Source organism: Crocodylus siamensis, chromosome 1 (genome assembly GCF_052110815.1).
Source record: "Crocodylus siamensis isolate JL-2025a chromosome 1, ASM5211081v1, whole genome shotgun sequence".
Classification (NCBI taxonomy): Eukaryota; Metazoa; Chordata; order Crocodylia; family Crocodylidae; genus Crocodylus; species Crocodylus siamensis.
This window is the reverse complement of record NC_143395.1, coordinates 74,728,322-74,752,217: the sequence shown is the minus strand read 5'-3', so window position 1 is coordinate 74,752,217 and position 23,896 is coordinate 74,728,322. Positions and strand designations below refer to the sequence as shown.

Sequence of the window (23,896 nt, the reverse complement as noted above, 5' to 3'; positions counted from 1 at the left end):
CAATGGAAGCTAGGGGCCATCACCAGGGAGGACTATACTGCGGTTGCTCAGGGGTGCAGGAGAGCGGTCAGGAAGGCCAAGGCGGAGATGGAACTGGGACTAGCTACCCAGATCAAGGACAACAAAAAGTTCTTTTTTAAATACATAGGGGGCAAAAATAAGGTATCTGGTAACATGGCACCCCTGCAAGACACTCTAGGGAATCTGGTCATCACACCAGACAACAAAGCAACCTATTTAACAACTTCTTTATCTCCATCTTCCTGAGCAGGGACCGGATCAGCACCCACACCGGGACCCCCTCAGCCCCAGGGGAGGCACACCCAGGCCAAGGATCAGTGACGATCCAGTCAGGGAACTTCTGGAGGGACTGGACATATTTAAATCAGCTGTTCCTGACGATTTCCACCCCAGAGTGCTGAGGGAATTAGCTGAGGTCATTGCGGGACCCCTGGCATGGCTTTACAAGCTCTTGTGGTGCTAAATGGCTGGAGGGTCGCACCCAGAAAGTGGTGGTGGATGGGTCATTTTTGACCTGGAGGGATGTAGGCAGTGGGGTTCAGCAGGGCTCAGTCCTTGGGTCCGCACTGTTCAACATCTTCATCAGTGACTTGGACGAGGGGGTAAAAAGCACCCTGTTCAAATTTGCTGACGACACTAAGATGTGGGGGGGATGTGGGCATGCTAGATGGGAGGAATAGGCTGCTTTCAGACCTAAACAAATTACAGGGGTGGGTGGATGAGAACAGGATGGGTTTCAACACTGACAAGTGCGAGGTGATGCACCTGGGGAGGAAGAAACAGCAGCATACCTACAGGCTGGGGAACTCCCTCTCATCAGTGCAGAGGCAGAAAAGGATCTTGGAGTCATCATTGATGCCAAGATGAACATGGGCCGGCAGTGTGGGGATGCAGTCAGGAAGGCACCTTGTCGTGCACCCACAGATGCATCTTGAGCAAGTCCAAGGAGGTGATCCTCCCCATCTCTGTGACACTGGTTAGGCCACAGCTGGAGTACTGCATCCAGTTCTGGGTGCTGCACTTCAAGAGAGATGTGGACAACATGGAGAGGGTCCAGAGGAGGGCCACTCGCATGATCAGGGGGCAGCAGGGCAGGCTCTACGACGAGAGGCTACGGGACCTGAACCTGTTCAGCCTCCACAAGAGAAGGCTGAGAGGGGATCTAGTGGCTTGTTACAAACTAGTCAGAGGGGACCAACAGGCATTGGGGGAGTTGCTGTTCCCCCAAGCACTACCAAGAGTGACTAGGAATAACAGTCACAAGCTGGCAGAGGGTAGATTCAGACTAGACATCAGGAGGCGCTACTTCACTGTCAGGGCAGCTGGGATCTGGAACCAACTTCCAAGGGAAGTGGTGATGGCTCCTATCCTGGGGGTCTTTAACAGGAGGCTGGATGAACACCTTGCTGGGGTCATTTGACCCCAATACTTTTTCCTACCATGGCAGGGGGTCAGACTTGATGATCTGCTCAGGTCTCTTCTGACCCTACCGACTATGAAACTATGAGATGTGAGAGAAAGTTTTCCCTTGATATCTAAGTTATTTCAGGACTATAAGGAAATCTGTAAAGTGCACTCAAGGAAGGGCAAATAATAAAAAACGGTTCTATGAGCAACAATATGATATGACCATTTTATCCATGACTACTAACATTACAATGCGCCAAAACTCCAGCTGATAGAGATCAGGGATTCTGAAAGAAGTCTGTGCGATAATAGAAGAACTTCTTTTTGAGGACTAGGGCTCTTCATAAACTGAATAAACAAAGCAGTCCATTCCCTCAAAGTTTCAAATGCAGTGCTGAGATCTGTAGGGATCTATACTCCAGTGCTGTACCTGAGTTTTTGCAGTACAGGGTCATGCAAAAAACACCCTATTCCCTCTGTAATCAAATGCAATATCTGTTCTGAAAGTGACCCTCTTATATAAAAGGGTATGTTTGATTTTCCTCCTCAACTAAACATTTGGCTAAGTCTATGGGTTTGACTGAGGTATGGAGAGCAACATCATTACTACTCCAGAGCCAGTCTCCTGCTGAACATGTTCAGATATTAGAACCAAGAAATGGGTGTGGGAGATCATCTTCCATGACTATCTCATTCCATTACTTCCCTTGCCCCCTTCCCTACCTCACTTCCATATTTTTTTTCAGGGACCCTCCTCAGGAAACCCCTTTACAAAAAAGTGACCTTGTTGCTTTTTGTAGGAGCTATGGAAGAGATCCTGACGGAATATCTATATTACCAATATTTCCTTAGTCTGAAGAAGAAAAGGGATCTCCTAGATCTGAGGAGACTGAACAAATTGCTGCCTCAGATTGAGGATGGTAATACTCATCTCAGTCATTCCATTACTATAAAAGTCAGGATCGGTTCATGACTTCCTATTTACAAGGCATGTACTTCCATATTGCAATCATGAGTCCTCAGGAAGTATCTGAGATTAACCATGAGGCAGAATCATTACCAGTATAAGGCACACCCTTCTGGATTCTCACATCACTGAGAGTTTTTATGACATGCCTCACTATGGCAGTAGGAAACGCAGAGGAAAAAGGATGTCCATGTTAATCCATAGTTAGATGACTGGCTTGTCAGATAGAGATTACATCAGGAAGCTAATAAGCCTAAACTGTGCTTTGGTTCTTTGTTCATTTGGTCGGGCCTCCTGATGCACTGTGATATATTATGTTATCAAGGTCAACAGGGCCAGAACAGGTGTAAGAAATGACTTACAAAGTAGAGGACAGATTCGTTTGTGTTCAGTCTTTAGTCAACATGGTAATGTCACATTGGACTGTGACATTATAGTTTATTTTACATTACAATATTGCTTATTCACAATATTGTGCAACTATAGGTGATACTGTTTGCAAAGAAAGTTCTAATCCTACTTCATTCCCATCTTCTTATCAGTAATTTGGTGGCTGCAGTGTCCCAAAATGATAACATTCATGACCTTGTTGCCATTGTTAGCTATAAACACATTAGGAATGGGCCAGGGACCATTTAATGGTATAAAGACCATTGGCCCCAGAAAATGTGGAACTTCATATACATGTCATATACCTAAGAGCTATCAGATTGGCCTGTATGTTTTACTATGACACTTGGTAATTTAGATACATAAATCAAGACTGGAAGGGGGGTCATGCTTCTATAGATTGTTGAACAGAATCTGAATTCTGTACAGAATTGTTGTTCATGGAACCTATGGAAATCCTATCGTGGGCTAAATATTAGGGCTGTGCAAAACTTCAGTTGCTGATTTGATTCAATGGAGATTTGTGCTGATTCGGTGGCCAAATCTCTGAATCCAAATCAAATCAGGAGATCCCTTAATCTCTCCGAATCGAATCAGAACCCTCTAAATCGATTCAGAGAGATTAGGAAAGATTTGATGATTTTGACATAGACACAGCTTTAAATGTTTTTTCTACATACCTCAAGGTACCAGGCACGGCTCATGAATGCTGAGATGGCGGGGTGAATGGAGCATCCCAGAGGAGCGTGGAGGGGTCCCCAAGGCACTCAGCAGCAGACCCGGAAGTGGACCAGAAGCACTTCCAATCCACGTCCAGGTTCGCCACCAAGCATGCGGGAGGCACCCCTGCACTCCTGTGGGACACTCTATCTGCCCCACCATCGCAGCATTCACGAGCCACATCTACTACCTCGAGGTATGTAGAAAAAACATTTAAAGCTGTGTCTATGGCTGGATTGCTGATTCTCCAAATCAGCATGAAATCCTCATATTCAGATTTGGCCAAATCAAATTGGGACAGTGATCCGAATCAAGAAATCGAACCAGTGTCCCCAATTTGGGCTGAATCTGAATCGAATACGGCTTCTTTCATGCACCCCTACTAAATATAACCCTATTTGCTTTGCATCTGCCAAGAGACAATAATCATATGATAGACTTATGAAGCACTCAGTGTGCCACCAAGAACATGTGGTCACTGAAGAAATCCTTCACCCCTTTCCATCAGTTTTGCTAAACCTGAGAGTGATTGCCTTTAGGATTAGCTGGTGAGATCAGGCAGTTCTCATTCTTGTAGGTCCTAGTAGCCAACACAATTTTGATTTGCCAGTGCAACCTCCAATCAGACTGCCCAGACCTGGTGTTGCAAGATAAGTCATCTACTCACTGCAAATGACTGATATAACTGGTAGATGAAGACTGGTTGAGCAGCATAGAAAGACTGTCCTCACATCTGTTTGTGACTACAGCAAAGCACTCCATGGACTTAGCTATTTAATTCCCAAGCTTACAAAAATAGATAAGGCAATATATCTTATCTCTGTTACCAGTTATCCAATAATCCTCACTTTCCATGTACCAGAAACCATGCAATGTCTTTGCCTACTTTTGAACCATGTCAATATCTGAAATCTGAAAGGTTGCTATGCAGAGCAGCACATTCACATGCACCAATCTGCAAGCATTATGCACTGATTTTAGCTGCTAGATCAGATGCCAAGGTTGGGAGAGTAGTGTTCCAATATCTTTTCAGCTGATGAAAATGAGAATTCCTGTTCCCATCATCCATGGATGATATTATTTGCTAGTCAGAGAGGGATCCATACACATCTCCTTAAAACAAAAAACAATGGTTCCCCAACTTAAATAAACCATTTTTCTTATAAATGTTGCACTCCATGTGAATCCCGCAGTCTGTCTTTCGTTCCTCACTTTAAGACTTTGAATGGCAAGGGAGCTGAGGGAGGATCACAGCTGCTCTGCTATTTATGCCTTTGCATGAAAATATATAAAGATCCAGGGTACATGGCTCCAATGGGCGTTCCTGTTATATAAATTCTATAATGAAAACCACAGTGACAATAGTTTCTCAAAGCAAACATTCATTTCTGTATGCTAAGGATTAAAGAGAAGACATTTATATAAATAATGAGAATTTCCACAGGTTATATGTTATAAACTATATATTTTGGAAGTGCTTTGAATCCTCATGTTTATACATTCTTCATACTTTCAAGGCTTAGGAGAACAGTTTCAAAACAGGCAGGTTACTATCTACTGAAGAGTTTGTTGCAAGTCCCTGGAAAGCAGCTGGTACTGGTCACTGTCAGAGACAAAGGGATCACATTGATGGGCTCACCTGCTGTCAAACAGAGCAAAGAAAACATCTGTGTTTGTTTGTTTCTATGGAAACCTATGAATTCTGCAATAGGAACCTAAATCTGAGGTTCTTTCTATGGCTACAGGCTTGTGGAATTTGCAGAATTCCTGATATATGCTGTTTTCTTAAGTTAGCAGTACAAAAGGTTAATCATATAAATGTGCTATCTCAGATTCACGTAATCAACCATCACCTTACTTTCTTGCTCTTATCACTTCACTGCTTCCAGATGACTCACACTTCCAGAATATTTTTTTTCCCCAGCATCACTGAGTGATGTGGATTTTACACTTGTTGGGTCAGATTCTCAGCACTGGCAAAGCAGCGTAGCTCCAAAAATTTCATCAGAGCTCTGTTAATTTGCTGTGATTTAGTGTGTGGCCCCCTTTGTGTATGGAAAGCAAGCAGCATGTTTTACAAGCATCAAGTTTTCTTAAGAAGGGTGTTTATAACCTCAGTGGCAAGATGCTGACCTCACAGTTGTTACTGTGCAGTCATTTACTACTTGCATACACAAGTATTAAATGTCCGTGCAGTAATCAGCATTACTGTACAATAGTATTCCTGAATGGCTTCTTGGTGATACTGACTGTATAGTAGCTCATTATTACTGTGCAGTAGCACTGCATCACACTTCGTGCCACATGGCGCTACTGCACAGTAGTAATGAGCTAATACATGGTCAGCATCTCATGTAGATGTGACCAGTATACATTAATGTGGCATACATATATTTGCATAGGTTAATGGTATTGGCATAATTGATTACAAAGAGGAGTAATATACAGGTTTATTGAAGGATGAGCATTTTGAAAGAGACAGTATCTTCCTTTGTATTTGGAAAGTGCCTCATGCTGTGGATGCTATCAGTAAATAATAAATAATAGCAACAGTTATCATAAAATTAAAAACAAGACAAAGCATAACAATGGGTAGACTGGGTTTTTAGGTTAGCTAGATCGGATTTCTTTAGGGTCAAGAAAATAATTATTGTATGCTTTTCAACTAAAATATCATCTCACTTTTTAGGATATTGTTCCCAATAGATTCTCATTAGTTCACTCAACATTTCTAGCAAATTTTACGATAGGTCCTTTCTTTAGACTAATCTTATCATAACATTTAATGTCTACTCTTAGTTTCAAGTTACATAAGAGGTAAACTATCAGTCTGTGATATACGAGGGTTTATTTAACCTTTGCTGTCCCTTTATACAGTATATTTTAAAATTAACCTCTGTCTCTACTCTGTTTGTAGCCACAGCCGTTTCCAGTGAACAGAATCCAGTCATTATCATAGCGGTGGTTGCTGTGGCAGGCACCATCATTCTGGTCTTCATGGTGTTTGGATTTATCATTGGACGAAGGTATTATACATTGTGTGGTTGTAGGCATTTCTAGCCTTGTTGTAGCATTATATCAGTCTTTATCTTATTGTCCATAAATGGAAATTAAACGCTGTGTTTAATCTGATAATGACATTTTAGATATGAATTCCATTTAAGGATAAAAAATTATCTCGTTTGTTTTTCATTTAAAAGTAGCTCAAGACATTTTTTGTCTTACTGTGTGAGTATTCTAAATATAACTGTTTGCAAGATTCTGTGACCAGATCCCTGAAAGTCCATTTTCTGTTGAATTCCTCACTCATGGAGAAGTTTGATATGCTGCCATTCAAATAAGATTGCACGTGGGAAGAAGAGTTGTGGTAATAAATTTAAGAGAGAATCATTAAAAAATAATAAGAGAAACAGACTACTGCTTCTTTTTTCCAAACCTGTTAATCTGCAGTTTGTTTTACTCATAGCATCACAGAAAGTTCTTTTAATGAGGACTAAACTTTTGTTGCTTAAACCTTAGGACTCTTCCCAATAATTATTAGATACAAAAGTCTTTTGATTAGAACTGTTCATGTTTTATTTAAAACACTGCTTTAATGAGAATTACAGCTGGGATTTTTAAAGGGCCTGGGGGACATTGGTGCTCAATGACTGAAAATCCCAGCCTGCAAAATGGAAGCCAGTAGAACATTTTAAATGTGCAGAAGTAAATCATTATTTTCCAGTAAAACTAGACTCTTTCTTTTCAGGCACTGTGGTTATAGCAAAGCTGATCAAGAAGGGGATGAAGAACTTTACTTTCATTGTAAGTGTTTTGCTTTTTTTCCCCAACCCCCCTCAGGAATTTCTAACCCAATTATAAGACATTGGGATTGGCAGTAATGGAATATGGACAGTACTAAAACAACATTCCATTAGAGAAAGGACTATAATAAATCTAAAATCCTATGTAAACAGCCAGTGTTAAGTTAAAAACCATAAAAATACATGACCTACACAGAAAAGGACACAGATTAAAATCACCATTGCTCACACCATTCTATATATATTTGTATAATATACAGATGTTTCCATTCTGCATTTTTTTCTTTGGTTGCTTGTTGAATAAGTGTTTCACACCATCCTAATGATCCCCCCTGAGATACTATAATTGATAGGTCCTTAGCAAACTGGTTATCTGATCTTTACCTCAGGCAGACTTCTGATTAAGAAATTGAGGGTTGCTGTATCACCCCAGTAGTGATGCTGTTCTGCTCAAAAACTGTTTTCTGCTACTGTGAACTCTGTATCTTCAACATCCATAACCTGTAATATTCAGAGAGAATAGTATACGTGATGGGAAAGAAAGCCTCTGCTGTTTAGTTACTCTGCATATCTTCTCTTATTCTACTCTGCCTCTAGATTCAATTGTTGAGTTGCAAATTAGCACCCAAAATTGTTAGCGCCAAATTCAGTTGTGCTGGTTTGGCTCATACAAGGGCTGTGTGAATAATTAATTAAATCCATTAATCTATTTTTTCATCCACTGTGATCTCACTTTTCAAACTCAATGAAAGAAAACAGCAAAAATGAGAACAGTTTTTCAGGGACTCGGGCAAAGTAGAATAGCCTCACATTTAAGCCACTGAGTCCCGTTACATTCCTAACAGGCAGCATAAAATCTGGCCTCTTGTCTTCAGATTGTTTTAATACTTTTTATTTTAAAAGTTAACAAGAGTTTTAGATGAAAATTTGAAACATCTCATTTTCAAAAATTGTCCCAAGACTTAGAAGAAACACAGACAAGTTTGACAAATATAGTAAAACTAGCTAAAAGCATATGTTTAAGGATGTAATACAGCATCCTGAAATATGACAAAACTGATTTTAAGTTTTAATGCAGAGCAGTTCTCTGTTAACGTCAGCATACTTTTTGTCCTTGTAACTTTCCTATTAGTAGAATTCTATTTATTCATACTGTGCTACAGCTAGTCTTTATTTCTTCCACACACTGCTTCTGTAGGCTTAATCCAATAAACATTTTGTATTGCTTGTATTAAAACTACATAGCATAATCTTTAATTGGAGTGTGCAGATGAGACGGGTACCAGGCACAAAACATATGTTCTAGCATCTCCTTAAAACAGAATTCTTTAAATTAGGAGTGCTTTCCAAAAACGTGAGTCAAATTGTTGTTAGGGTTTCTATCTGACCTTTCTGGTATGACAAAATTAGATCAGCCTAGATTCATTCATGCTTCCTGAGTTGAGATGAGTTGCTACTTAAAATCACTTCATTTTTGTGCAGTGCATTAACCAAGTAGTGATATTGTTATAGTCTCAGTCAAACAACCTGTGATACTATACGTAAAAGGTGTTAAATACTAATGGAATGAGTATGAATTGTCACATATTCTTCAGCCTTGTCTTTTTAAGAATGCATCAAAAATCTGCTGCTGTTCAGATATAGCGACTGGGAGCCAGATGTTTGATAATTGCCTCCTACCGTTTTCAGTAGACTTTATGCTTTCCAAAACATCCACTTTGTTTTCACCTTTTAAATATCATTTATATTTCTGAGGAAAAAAATCAATTGCATTTTATTTTATTTGCCTGTAAAGGAAGAGGGAATATACTGGCAAAAAAATTCTAGTCACCAGTCTTTGTTATGAATAGTCATCTTTAAGTTCTGTGATTCATAGAAAATGTAGAGGAATAATAAGGAAACTGGTGCTGATCAAGGCATTCTGAGACAGTCTTCCTTCCTGAAAATCTAGTTATCTAAAATCCAATAAAGAGAAACTCAGGACAGTTAATATACAATATCTCATTTACACTGTAGCATGAAGTATTATAAATCACTATTTTACCAAAATACTTTTTTAATCCCTGTTAATCGAGCGTTTTGCATTTAATTTGATTTGATGATCATATCCAGAGTGAGATGAAACACCAGCGCCATGGTCAGTAGCTATTTACAATTTGGTGTCCTTTTGTTCCTTGGCATCAAGGCAATTTTCTAATATGCTAAGACACCAGATTGAATTTTCACAGCAACTTGAAAGCAACCATTTAACTAGCTTTTAGAGAGTGAATTTAATAGAATGTCCAATCTTTTATTTCAATCCCCCTCAACTTTCCATGGCCCCAAGTGCTGCATTTAAGATATAAACACAATGAAGGAGTTTAGTCATACAATTCCAATTTACATTTTGTTTCCTCCTACCATTTTCTTCTAACAATGTCTTCAAATCCAAGCCAGCACTATTTCACATTGGTATGCCAAGATGGCTTTGACCTGTCAAAATGTTTTATGACAGCTTGAATAAAGAACTATCAGAGGCCCATTAGAGATTCACAAGGTTACCTCCAGTCTAGGTCCCTTATCACAAACACAAGAGGATGGCTTACTCTCCGTTTCCCTGCTTAAAAGCACAGTGTAGGAGATTAGCCAGTTGCTTTCTTCTCCCTCCATGGTCTTCTTGTTTGGCAAAAATGAAAATAATTGTTTATCAGCTCAGAAACTTGAAATGTTTCTGCTAAAAAGCAGCTAAAATTAATTCCTCAGAAAAATCTTAAATTATTTTTGTTGTAATTATGGTAATTGAGTTAATTCTTCAAATTCTGTCTCTCTAGTATGTGTTCATTTTTCCCCATTATATGACTTTTCAATGATGTTTGAAACATACCAGGACACACGCCACACAAGTTCCTTTTCGTTATGTGACCAGATGTAAAACAAATTCAGTTTTAATAAAGAAATTACAAAGTAACCATGTGCTAAAACACCAGATTAAAGTAATCTATGTATTGAATTGGTTCTTGATCCATTTCTTGTATCTCAATAATTCATAGTTTATCTATAATGGTATTCTATAATCACTGTTACATTCAGTAGGTTGGGAAGGTTTGAAACGTGGGAGCTCTCAATGCCCGCTTAAGGTAGTAAGACAGCTGTGTAAGGGAGAAGTCCTTCCCCAAGATTGGAGAGGAGGGTAAGCTCTCATAAATGTTTACAAAGGAAGATGTTGCTTCTTTTACCCATTTCTTTCTTTTTTTTTTTAGATAGCTTTTCATCCATAGATCTCCACTTAGTATCTTTTACTACAAACGAGATATAATTGCTAATTTTGGTCATTGTTTGAGATAGGATCAGGCAACTGTGTCAGGAAACTTGCAAATGATGGCTAAGCCTCAGATTGCCTCTTAAAGCTGCTCTGATTCAGGTGGTGTGGAATCAGGTTCACTGTTCCAAGGAACACTGCATAATGAAATTCCTGGGCTGACTGCACAATAAGTGTTTTGCTTCATCACAGTCATGCTTTCTTACATCATTACAGTTAAATTTCCAGGCACCAAAACCTACATTGACCCTGAAACCTACGAGGACCCAAATAGAGCTGTCCATCAATTCGCCAAGGAGCTAGATGCCTCTTGTATTAAAATTGAGCGTGTGATTGGTGCAGGTAAGGCTGCTGTGGCTTCCTTATTCAACTGTTCCATTTAGCCAGGATCGAAACTCATACATCATAATGACAGGCAAATAATTATACCTCTAGTATAGAACTTTTTGCATTTACCAGAGCGGTAAGGAGCAATGAAGCTGCACTGTTAAAAAAAAATTAAATAAAAAATGAAGAAGCTTGCATGCCATTGAAGCTTGTGAGCTTCTAATTCTGTATCTGCTTAAAAAAAACTGAAAACAACATTTTGTGAAAAGCATTGATTTTGCTACCTATTATTCATTGTCAGAGTAAAGATGTTGGACATGAATGCAAATCTTGATCCCTGTCTCCCATAAGGAGTCCTTTTAACCGCTCTGTGTTTACTCATATGAATAAGGATAGTAGGCCTGCAAACTTACATATCAACTAATGAGGTCTTGGTTTTATACAAGATCTTCTTTAAAACTGCTGTTTCTTGTATTTTCTTTTTTTATATATTTTATTATCACAAAAAAAGCTTTGTTTTACCTCTCGTGACTGATTATAACTGTACTGGCATTTCACTGCTTTTCTTCCTCTTGAACTGTGTGCATCTACTTAAGCCATGGTGTTTGTGCTCTATAAAAGCAGTTTCATTTGTTTGCACTTGTGACATTTTTATGTAGTGAGATTAAGTTTCCATAGGGAAGAAAAAATATCAAATGCTTTGGACTTCCAAAGGAAACATTCTTTTGCTTTCCTCTTGTTCTATAAGTAATATTATAATATCTTTAAAAATCACCCTACCATAGTTCAATATACATTGTAAATGATATACAACAATTATATTTAAAAATAAAATCTCTAAAAATGTTATATTTTAAACAATAAGAAATTTACAGTGCTTCAGATTTGTTAATAATCTGCTCTCAAATTCATATTGCCTTATTTACATACTTACTTGCATTGAATGATATCTTACTTTAGGAGAAGTCCCACTGATATTAGTAGAACTGTTTCAGAAATGAGTTATTGCTAGGGACCTACCGAATTCATGGCGGAAGTAAAGTATGTGACAGGTCCTTTAAACTTCCATATTCCCCCATGTACACCTCGCCCCTCTTCCCCCGCCCCCCCCACTGTTGATTAGTGGAGGATCCTACCACTCCCTCCTTATCAGCAGGGAAGCTAAAACCACGGTTTTAAGCATTACGCCATTTATGCCTCCTCGTCAGTTAGCAGCAAACAGCAGGGTTGTCCAGGGCCCCTCAGCTCATCAATAGTGGGAGGCAAAAATGGTGCCGTATTTAAAACTACATTTTTACCTCCCCGCTGATCAAGAGCGAGCCACAAGCAGGCCTCTCTACCAATCAGTGGGAGGAGGGGAGAGGGGCCACAGTAGAACCTGCAAGATTAAAGGAGCCACAGTGCACCCACTTCTGCCAGGAATTCGGTAGTTATTACTCAAAATGGGCAAGGCCATAGGAATCTAGTTTTTAATAATCAGCACTTATTGCAGTACTAGTAACAGCAGTGTGTTTGTTTTCAACGTAGCATTATTTTTATGCTACAAGGATCGCATCCTTTGTTGCAGGGGTGGGCAAACTATGGCCCACAGGCCAGATTTGGCCTGCCAAGGGATTCTATCTGGCCCACAGCGGGTCCCTCAGCCCTGCCTAATCCAAGTGCAGGTGACAGCCCAGGCTGTGGCATGTGTGGCTGGTGCTGCTGCCCCTGAGTATGCGGCAGGCCAGGGACAGCACAGCAGCTGGACTCAACTACCTGGCAGCCCCTGACATAGCAGCTTGCTCTAACCAACTGCCAGTGTCAGTCGGCTTTGTATCTACTGCCAGGGGCGCTGGAAGAAGTGGATGGGCAGGCAGGGCCTCCATGGAGACCAGCCTGGGACCCCTGTGAGCAGGGGCACTCAGCTGAGCACATGGGATGGAGCTGCAGGTGGGCAGGGAGCAGTATCCAGAAGTGAGATGCACAGCCAGGGCCAGGGCCAGGATCGCAAGGCGATGACAGCATGGAGCCAAGGTCTGGGGCAGAGTCACAATCTGATCCCCACATGTCTCTGTCTGCAGAACTGGTGCCTGTTGCAGGGACATGTGGGGAGTGGATCACGGCTCTGCCCCAGGCCCTGGTAGTAGGTCTGGGGTAGATGGGCCTATGGCCAGATAGAATCAGTTGCCCCTTCGTCCACTCCCAAAATACCTCAATAGCTCACCAAAACATTTGAAGTGGCCCTCCATCCCTGCTCTATTAGTACTTTAAAAACATTCAATTAGACATTTGTTGGTTTGGAATAAGAAACTGCCACATCATCAATTCAGGACCTAAGTGTTTATGTGGCTCTTCTAGAATGTTTTTAATACACTCACTTTGAGCAAAAAATTAGAAAAAAAAGAATACCCTTAAAAATAATATAATTCATAATGCAGATTCCAGTTCTTTTCTCTGTTACATCAGTGTAAATCTAGAATAAGTCTATTGGCTTTAGTGGACTTACTTGGGGTTTACACAGACATAGGCAAAAGCAGACTTCTCTGCATCAGGAGTGAATGTAAATTAGAGGCAAATTCTAATATGGTACCAGAATCATTTGTGCTGGGTTTAGCTGTGATTCTAATCAGTGGGTGGTGTTGAAATAGCAGGACTGAAAAAAGGTGATTCATAGACGGAGGCTACCATACAGCATACATTAAAGAAAAGTATGGAATATTTGCTAGCAACAGTCACAAAAGCATCGTTTGACTATTCCAAGCTATGACAGCGCATTGATTCTTGAGCAGCATTGTGCCTACCTCAGACCAGTGGGGTGCAAATCTGCATGCACTAAATTTTCAGGAGGGTGGTATGGTTTTCTTGGCCACGATTTCACTGTTATCCTGCTACGCACAGGAATGTCACTTGTTAAACACAGGGGTTAGTGTGTATGGTGAGTCCCTGTTCAGGCCATAGATCTTTTGTTTTAACCTACTTCATGCTGAGCCAATGAGCATTTGGCCATGCAGTGTTGCATGAATTTCTAGCCTTGTCTTTTGGGATCTTCTGTGAGGATCCTTTTAGCAAAATGTACTGTTTAGTTGGGAGAGAGAAAGGAAGATTGTAGAGATGTATGATTCAGGTAGTGGCCTGGGACATGAGAAGCTTATATTCAGTTCACTGGACTTGGCCACAGATAACAAGACTCTTCTCTCAATAGGGCAAAGCTGGGTTTCTGCCAAGCTGTAAAATGTGGCACATGGATATGATGTGTTTTCAATATGGGATGAAAATAAATATCAATACCTGGAAAGTTACTATGAAAGAGGATTGTCCTCCAATCAGCTCTAGTGGCTGGAATTACTACTGAACTGTATTTTAAGAATTGCAGAAGGGAGGCTATCCTAATTTTAAGGTGTCCTGTTGCCCAGGGGAAATGAAAGCTCCAGGTTAGGTATCTGGGATCCCTACGCAATGCATGGAGAGATTTAGGCTAGTAAGTTGATAAAAGGACAGTGAAGTGTTTAAGCTCATACAACTGGGCTGTCAGCCTGCACCACCATTTGCTCAAGAATCTCAAATATGACCCTTCTCTTGAGTTGTGATCCTAAGACAGGTCAGTCCCTTCCATTGAAGAAAATATGGAAATCAAGGAGAAAAGCCAGAAAGATAGAGATCCCTATTGGATAAGCCAATTATTTGCAAAGTTGGAGTCAGACTTACATCCCCGATGTATGGAATATTTATTTGTACAAAAATAAAATCTTCAGGTAGGAGAGAGACTTAATGCCTGATAGTTACCACATTCACCAGGTGTGTGGGAAAATGTATTTCAGCTTGCTCTTCCAAATCAGGCAGAGTGAGCATTTGAAAATGGGCTCCCATTTCACAAGTGAGATGTAAACCACTTGTGAAATGAAGTTCACATAACCTCAGTAACCACTAAACCACTGCTGCTCAACCTATGGTCCTTAGGCTAAATTCAGCCCTTGAAGGGACTGAATCCAGCCCACAGCATAGGAGATCATCAGCAAGCAGCTGAACCCAGTGCATCCCCCTCCCTTGCCCTGCACCATGGTGCTGATCCCCTCTACATCCTTCCCTGCTCTCTTTTTTGCCCCTCCCCTGTGGCAGGCACTGCTTACTTTCTCTCCCCCTCCCAACCCCATCACCCACATCAGGCTCAGTTTACTGGACATAAGCTATCTTCCTCTCATCCCGCCCCCACCTCTGACATTGGCAAGTAGCTCTCTTCCTCCTCCTTTCTTCCTCTCTTCCCCTACCAGAGGAGAGTGGCTTATGGAGCAGCCAGGTCAAAATCTCCTGGCCTGCTACTCTGCACCACTCTGAACCTATATGTGTACTCACTGTTTCAGTGCTGCTATAAACAGCATCCAGAACAAGCAAAATGTGTATGGTGGGAGGAGGGGAGGGGCATTGGGTTTGAAAATCTCATTGGGGTTTACGTAGGAGCTTGGATTCTGGGCAATCTGGTGATATCAGGATTTACATGAGTGCATGCATTCCTAATCAGGAGCGGAGTGAGATGGAACTCAGTGTTGTCTAAATATTGTATTTGGTGCCAGAACTAGTGCCAGGGATACTCTTAATTTAGTTTCCTATGGACAATCTACACTGCAGTAGTGATGTGTCCACTAACTATGCCCCACCTACCTTTTCTAACTCAGACACTTAAATTTAGAAATATGTCATTGTAGACACTTTATGGTATCCCTCTGCTACCATACTTGAGCCCTCAGTATCCAGCATACATAGGAATAACTCTGGATCAGCTTCAGCAGCATATTTCTGGGGCATACTAGACTGTGATAAAGATGTGTCCTAAATGCCTTTGTGGATTGAGTAATGTCTCCCATTTATATTACTGTGACATAGGTTTACCACCTTTTTGCCATGACATCACACCTTCTTCTTATGGCCTTCTTTCCTGTTTTAGGCTCTCTGCTTACTTCTCTCCTATATTATGGTCATTTAGGTTTCACAGGTTATTTGGCTACCTCTTCTTACCTTCTTTCCCAAATCAGATTATTTAACAAGCTAAAATGCCTTTTGTAGAATCCCAAGAATATCACCATGTGCATTTGATTAATTTAATTCATATTTTCCATTTCATAATCCAGAACGTATCTATTTTCCCTTCAGATAATTTTGTAGAGCTTGATTCAGACATTATCTCAGAATAACCCAGTAGCAATGTAAAAAAACAGGTGTGAGGAAAGTACCCAACCTAAAACAGCAAAGAAATGGGGCAGCAGAGTTACAGTTCCCTAGAATACCAATAAGGCTCTTTATAAACCTTTTTAATATTTATATTTCCAAGAAAAAATGCACAAATCATGTGTTATAAAGACACATGTATTGGTTTCTTCAGAATGGTTTGTCAAAAAGGGCCAGATCCTGCTCCACCTCTTGAGCACCAAAGTACATTCCTATTCCATCCTGTCCAAGTCCCTGAAATTCTTACTGCAGAGGGTAGGTTGGTCATCATCCTACTTGTCTTCCATGGCTTCATTTTAAGACTATGATGACAGTTTGCTACACAGGTAGATGCACTATTGCATTTGCAGGGACTTGAACAGAGTGGAATAAGTTCATGCTTTGGTGTCTAAATTTACTTAGGTACATAATAGTCCCAAGATATTTGCAGCATAAGACCCTCATTCGGCAATGTATGCTATTATGGGTGTAACTTCAGGCTTTTGAGTAGTCTAGTTATACCCAATGCTATGTAGATGTTGGGCATGTACTTAAGTACCTTGCTGAATCACAGCCTAAGAGAAGATGCTATGTAGACATGTGAGTATGTGTGTGTGTTTCTTCATGGTAATTCGTAATCAATCTGCTTTATTTTAGGAGAGTTTGGTGAAGTGTGCAGTGGGCGTCTAAAACTTCCAGGCAAGAGAGATGTTGCAGTAGCCATAAAAACCTTGAAAGTTGGTTATACAGAGAAACAGAGGAGAGATTTCCTATGTGAAGCAAGCATCATGGGGCAGTTTGACCACCCCAATGTTGTTCACTTAGAAGGGGTTGTTACCAGAGGTAAGCAGTGGCTAGATATGTCATACAGATAATAAGCTAAATCGCAGAAATTACTTTAATTTATCCATGGTCAGGGATTCAAATTATAAATTGACTGCATATTCTTAATGGATTTTCTCCTCAAGCGTAACTAACTGAAACAATACTTACTTTATGTTACAACCTGAGGAAAAAATTAAGATGCATGCCTGATTAAAAGATGAAGTACTTTGAAATATATTATTTTTCTAGTTCCATTTAGCCTCAAAGACCATGCAGGGAGATAAGCTTTTGTATGTCCTTCTATATTATCTGCAGTGTCATTTTGCCAGAGTCCTGTTCACACAGCAGGAGTCAGGAGAACACACTGACATTTTGATTTCTATGGTTTAATTTTATGAATCATGACCATGCTCCATGGAAACATTTAAGGACTTATTAGAGCCTACTAACAGTGCTGGAGGCTTCAAGAATGCTCATGTCTCAACTATTCAGTTCTTCAAAGGAGCAACATGTGCTTTATCAGGAAAAGGCACTCAGTTTAGATTATTGTTTCTCAAATAAAATGTGCCTTTTTTCTTTTAGGGAAACCAGTCATGATTGTAATAGAATACATGGAGAATGGGGCCCTAGATGCATTTCTCAGGGTGAGTACCAAAAGAAAACATATACAGTACCAATTTAGTATAATAAAACTTTTTTCAGGCTAAAATGAAATATGGCATGCAAAAACTAGCAGATCTCTAAATTGTCATCGAAAAATCAGATTATAAATCAGAAGACCAAACTGAATCAAACTGACACAATTCTAGACCTGTAAGTGATTCAATGTGATATAGAAATAATGGTTTTGATTACTATCCTAGTGTGAGGTTAAGACCACTGACACCTGAAGCCCTATCATGTGAGCACATGCTGTTTTAGAATAGCATTTTATTTTTTCAGTATGATAGAAGTCACTGCACAGGAATCCCTAAATGAAGTACAGTAGTGCTTCAGAGAAAAATGAAGGAAAAGAGGGGGAAAATGCACTTTGCAGCAATTTAGCATTTGCTGAGTGAGTTCTCTGAACTGCCAAGCAGTCTCTTCACTATTTTAACATCCCATGTGTACAAGACAGAAGATGTAGAATGACTTGTAATACTGTTGAGCAAGCAGAAAGATGATGTTCTTTTGATCAGTTCTATGTAATAAATAAATCTCTTGTATTTAGGATAACCTGAAGTGTTGATCCCAGAAGTGTAATGCAGTTTATTTTCTAGATAAATTTCGTCATCATAAACGGTAAAGAACACGTAGGCAAACTGTAAACAAAGTTATATAAAATAGTTCATTTAAAGAAGAGTCAGTCTTGCCACAAATTAACTAGGATTTTATACAGCAAGTTAATCTGTACAGTTAGTTCTAATAGATTAACTATTTGTACCTTTCTCAAGAACCTTTACTATTTTGTTTGGAACATATATATAGTCATTAAGTTTATTCTTACTGGGGGAACAAGTAGTAGGGTACAGATGGGCAAAGCTGATTTTCATTTCCCCCCTCAGTTATATTAACAAGTTTTGCTACTCTGATCTTCCTTCCAGAAACATGATGGGCAATTTACAGTCATTCAGCTAGTGGGAATGCTGAGAGGAATTGCTGCTGGAATGAGATATTTGGCTGATATGGGATATGTACACAGAGACCTAGCAGCACGCAATATTCTTGTCAACAGCAACCTAGTTTGTAAAGTATCAGACTTTGGGCTGTCCAGAGTTATAGAAGATGATCCAGAAGCTGTCTACACCACTACAGTAAGAAAAGCAGTAATTCTTATGAATGCAGATGTCCTTATTAGTAAAAGAACAATATCCTCTTGAGGATACAAATGGGGCAAATGCAAATGCCTGAGGAATACTGTGCAGAAGCCTGGCTATGAGTAACTTATAATAATTTCTAATAACATAATCCTTTATTTGAAGCAATTCTTGAAAGTTTGTAAAACTGTTTGTTACTATGTGTCGTTGTTTTGGTTTTTTTTGCATGAGAGTTTGAACTATGAATTACAGTGCATCAGAGCAGAGCATCCAGGCTAATTAGCATGCTCTAGCAGTCTCCATGTCTCGTTCATTCAGTGTTCCCACACTTCAAAATGGCAGCAGGGCTCCCCAGGCTCCCTGCCAGTCAAGCCTGCTCCTACCTGATTCAATGTGCTGCGCTCCCAGGCTTAAGTGTAAACACGGTGCCCGGGAGCAATAAACTCTGGCGAAAACTGTTCCAGAGTTTATTCAGTCAAATTAATTGCATATGTATATGCGCCCAGAGGGATCACTTTGCTACAGTTGGGGCAATCAACTCCCTTACTCGTGTGTCTTGCCAGTTTCATTTCCAGTCCCTTTCTACTCTCAGCCTGCATGTTCACTCATGCTATGGACAGTAACATCTGTATTGAGCCTGTTTTCAACAATCCAGAGAGAGGGTGCAAAGCTGACACTTATGTGTTTAGCCAAAGCTTATATCTGGCTCCTATGGCTAGGACAAAAGTTACACATAAACTGGTATAAGTGATCGGAAACCAGTTCAATTCTGTAATACAGCAGAAGTTCAATGTACATAAACCACTTTCAAAATGGCCAAAACTTGTTTAAGATAACTTGGATTGATGTAGTATCAGGCCTAACTGATTGAGGTTAAATTGCTTCATTGAATTTCTGTCCTAGATTCCCTCCAGATTCAAGTTAAGTCACAGTCCAACAGCATCCTAGGAGGCTTTGCACCTCTCATACAGCCCCTCTGCCCCCTCACAGGGTGGGCAGGCTAGCCTTGGCCCAAGCTGTCCTCTCCAACTGAGTAAGGAGATGTGCTCTCACACCCCATCAGCTTCTGGCCTGGGCCACTGCATGCATGTGGCTGCATTTCCAGAATCAAAAGTGAATGTCTGTTCACTTGCTTATTGGTTCAATCTACGCAGCTTAGACTAACCTGTGAAGACTGACTTGATTCAACCTCCGGCTTTTTGACTGTTTGTACTTAGCCTGTGAATTCAGCCAAAGAAATAGTGAGATTTCAAAGAACCCTTAAGGAATTTCAGTAGGTTTTAGACATGTGATTCCTTTATAGTCTCTTGAAAATTCCAGTGTGGATAGCATATTTTTGATGTTCCAATTAATGGAAATTTGAAACTGTTGCTAAGGAAATGCTATGGAAATTTTGTTTAAAAAAGATGTATTTTTTTAATAGGGTGGGAAAATTCCAGTAAGATGGACAGCTCCAGAAGCCATCCAATATCGCAAATTTACATCAGCCAGTGACGTATGGAGCTATGGAATAGTGATGTGGGAAGTAATGTCTTACGGAGAGCGGCCTTACTGGGATATGTCAAATCAAGATGTAGGTTATGTATACATTTTTTAAGTGTGTAAGCCTACATAGAAATATATAAGTAAAATACTTTTACTTTTGCACAGGTATGGAAGGTAAAGAACTAGCTAAGGTAATGTTCAAAGGGGAAATATCAGATTGGAGGGAGATTACTATCATCAATGCAGAAAATAATTGGATTACCATAGAGAACAAATTAGATAGCCTTGAGACCTGAAATGGAATGAAATTCCAGGTAAAAAATACAAGGTCCTATAGTCGAGGCCCAATGTCAAAAAATTCAGTTACAAGCTAGGAGCTCACCCATTGGAAAAGACCAAGAAAGAAAAAAACCTTGGTGTATTGACTGATTGCAAGAGTTGACCACAAGCTGCTAATATGCTGCAGCTGTGGGGAAAAAAACCAGCTGTAGTCCTAGGATGTATTAGGTGAGATATTTCCAGTAGAGGTAGTTTAATTGTACAAGGCACTTGGGAGACCTTATCTGAAATCCAGTGCACAATTTGAGCCACTTGTGTTCGGGGTAGATCCAGAGGGGGTACAGTGGTACAACCACACCACCCTTTCTAACCATGCCACAGGAGCAGCAGCCAAGGACTTTTTTAAAGCCCCCCAAGCAGGTGAGAAATCCCCCACTCCCTTCTCCTTCATGCTCCGAAGCATGCCCCCTCCTCCTCTCTTCCCCTCTCACACCTGCTAATGCTGCTGGTCCCCACTGACCCAGGACGGCAGGGCGAGTTGTAGAGCCACTCTTGCTTGCTCCAGCAGGGCTGTGTGGGAGCCAGACTCAACCCAGGATGGCAGTGGCAGTGAGCAAGCTCTTGATCAGCCCAGAAGCAGGCACAGGGAGTGGAAACCACCAAGCACCACCACTGTCCTAGGCTGAACCTGACCCCAGCCATGCTGGGCTGAAGCTGGGCAGAAGCAACTCTGGAGCTTCACTTGCTTTCCAGGACAGTGGGGACAGTGGCAGGCAGGGGAGGGAATTGGCCTCTGAGCAAGGAGGAGAAGGGTATTTCTACCTACTTGGGGGACTTAAAACAGTCCCTAACTGCTGCCCCTGTAGCATGGTTTGCCCGTGCAGTGTGGGGGAAGAGGGGAAGGGAGGAAAGTTGGAAGCAGGCAATTCTGTAGTGCCGATTACTGCTCCCACACCTCACTTTGTACAATCCCAGATCCACTTCTACCCATGTTCGAGAATGAAAAACTCAGACTGAAAAATATTTAGAGAAGGACTGCTAGGATGATGATGAGAAAGGAGAATCCATTATAGGAAAGGAAGCTGAAAGAGCTCAGCTTGTTTAGTTTAGCAAAATGAAGACTGAGAGCAGGTATGTTTGCTGTCTACAACTGCAACTGAAGGATAATTTTGGCACAAAAACAAATGGATATAAACTGTCTATAAATAAATATAATGCTGGAAATTATAAGGTCCCAAACCATCAGAACTGTTGTTTTTTGGAACAATCTTCAGAATAGTGGGGGTAAAAACTTACCTAGTTTTAAGATGATGCTTAATAAAGAGATGAAATGATGTCTGCAACACTAGGAGACTAGAGTTGATGACACGAGAGAGCTTTTCCAGGCCTTGTTTCTATGTGCATACCTGCACACTCATGCATGCACGTGCACACACACACACTCAACTGTCTTTTCAAAACACAATTATAAAAATAGAAATATTCTAAGGTTCATATGCAGTGAAAAAATATCAAGTTTTAATGATTTTTCATTTTCTCAATCCCTGCATCATTAATTTGCTGTACTGATGGACTGTTTAACCAACAATACTGAAGCTGTATTAATTTCGTTGATACAAATTTCAGATTCGTATTATGGGCCTAAAGCAAGAGGGGGGGCTCCAGAAATAGTAACAAATGTTTGGTAGAGTTGTTGTTTTATTACTTGAAGCTTAGTGCTAATGAGATTTTTTTTTGTTTAAATCTTAGTTTCTTGAACTCATTATTAGTCAACTGGAAAAAGTTGAAGGTCAGAGAAGCCATTAATGATATGCTCTTCTAATTTCAAGTTAATATTGCTGACTTAACTATATCCTTGTATTCGTAAAATGTGTCATAGAACAACTGCTCATCAGTCATAGATGAGATTGTTATTAATTTTCTTATTAAAACATATATTCATAAAGATAACATGCATTTAAAAAGAATGCATCTGGTGGACAGCAATGCCAGATAGATTCTCATATCAAATTATTTTTTGATTGAATGATCGACATCAAAGTTAAAAAAAAATAAAGAAGATAAAAGTCTAAATGATGAGTCAGTTTGGCACAGTGCAAAGTTGTTAATATTTGACAGGTCTCAGTGTCAAAGATTTCATGGACTGTCAAAATATGGGCAAACAAGTCCTTGGGGCAGAGAAAGAGAAATATTTACATTCCCTAGACACCCAGTAGAGTTTCATTTCTTTTGACACCTTCCTTCTGTACTAGATTCAAACATAAAAGGGGTCTGACAGGAATATAAGATGCCTCAAAGGCAAGCCTTATCTATCTTTCAGGAAAGAATAAGGGAAAACTTTAAAACTGGGTGTGAGGGGAAGGAGTCTATGTATGCCTTTTAGATTTTTTTTTATTCTTTATTTTCTTGTATTGTAAACAGCTGAGTGAAGTACATGTATTATCCCTGTTAAATAAACAAGGGAATTGCAGCTCCTTGCAATGTAATCTCTTTTGTTACTGTACAATATATTCTATTTAGTATATAAAGTAAGGATCTGTTGACTGTTTTAGGAAAGGACTGACTGCAGATATTTTTGTGTGTTGTGATGGGCATGTATGTTTGAAAAAGAAAGAAAGACTTTGACTTTTAAGAGATGTTTATTCCGGGGAGGGTGACAAATGGGGGGCAGTAGAGATCATGTACAGGTAGGCCCAAAGATCTGGGCCTCGAGGAGAAGGCCTGGGCTCATGGCCTGCGAGGCCTGCCCGTACACTCTAGACAAAAAAACAAAAAAAATTCCACAAAGAACAAAGAAAGAAAGAATTACAATCACCCAAAACAGACTGATGAGACAAAAAATTTTAATCATCCTGTATTTTGTGTAGCCTCAGTAAATTACAGAGACAAGGAATTATGAAGAATTTTTAGATGTCTGCCAGATTTGCCCAAGCAAATAAGAAGTTTATGTATCTGAATGCACCATTTCTTAGTATGAGTGAATGTGGCTGCAGACTTGATATCCCTTTAAAAATAATGCCATTCTGATTTTGTTGGATTTGGTAGCTGTTTAAATTTCTTCTCTCTAGCCTCATGTAATTTAATCCTACACTAACCTTTTCAACATTTTAGCACGTGCAGAGCAGCACAAGTGTGATCCAGTTCCTGCTTTTACTGCGTATATTCCTGGGAAGTACCAGTTCTGTATTTAACCTGTAAACAGTCCTACAGTCACAGAACGGGATGGCTCAGAGTGAGTGGCACAGAACCTTGCTTGCTTCTTGCAGCAGTGCAGTGCCTCTTTTTGCCTACTGCTGGCTACCAAAACCAGTGGATAGTATTCACTGTTTAGCACAGAATCCCTCTCTAGTATGGTCAGGTATAACTTTTATAGGATTACTAAGGGTAGTGCTAATGTGGG

At 40.1% G+C, this 23,896-nt stretch overlaps 1 protein-coding gene across 2 annotated transcripts in view; it reads left to right on the top strand.

Annotated features, from left to right (window-relative positions):
* EPHA7 (EPH receptor A7) overlaps positions 1-23,896 on the top strand; it is a 209,752-nt gene that overhangs the window by 175,229 nt on the left and 10,627 nt on the right. The window contains exons 8-14 of one of the 2 annotated variants that reach the window (XM_090036938.1): positions 6,423-6,531; positions 7,254-7,309; positions 10,835-10,948; positions 16,769-16,954; positions 17,519-17,580; positions 18,520-18,729; positions 20,156-20,305. In XM_090036938.1, coding sequence (XP_089893064.1) covers positions 6,423-6,531; positions 7,254-7,309; positions 10,835-10,948; positions 16,769-16,954; positions 17,519-17,580; positions 18,520-18,729; positions 20,156-20,305 — 887 coding nt within the window. Of the gene's footprint in view, positions 1-6,422; positions 6,532-7,253; positions 7,310-10,822; positions 10,949-16,768; positions 16,955-17,518; positions 17,581-18,519; positions 18,730-20,155; positions 20,306-23,896 lie in introns of both variants that reach the window. The other variant, XM_090036928.1, reaches the window with a different exon arrangement.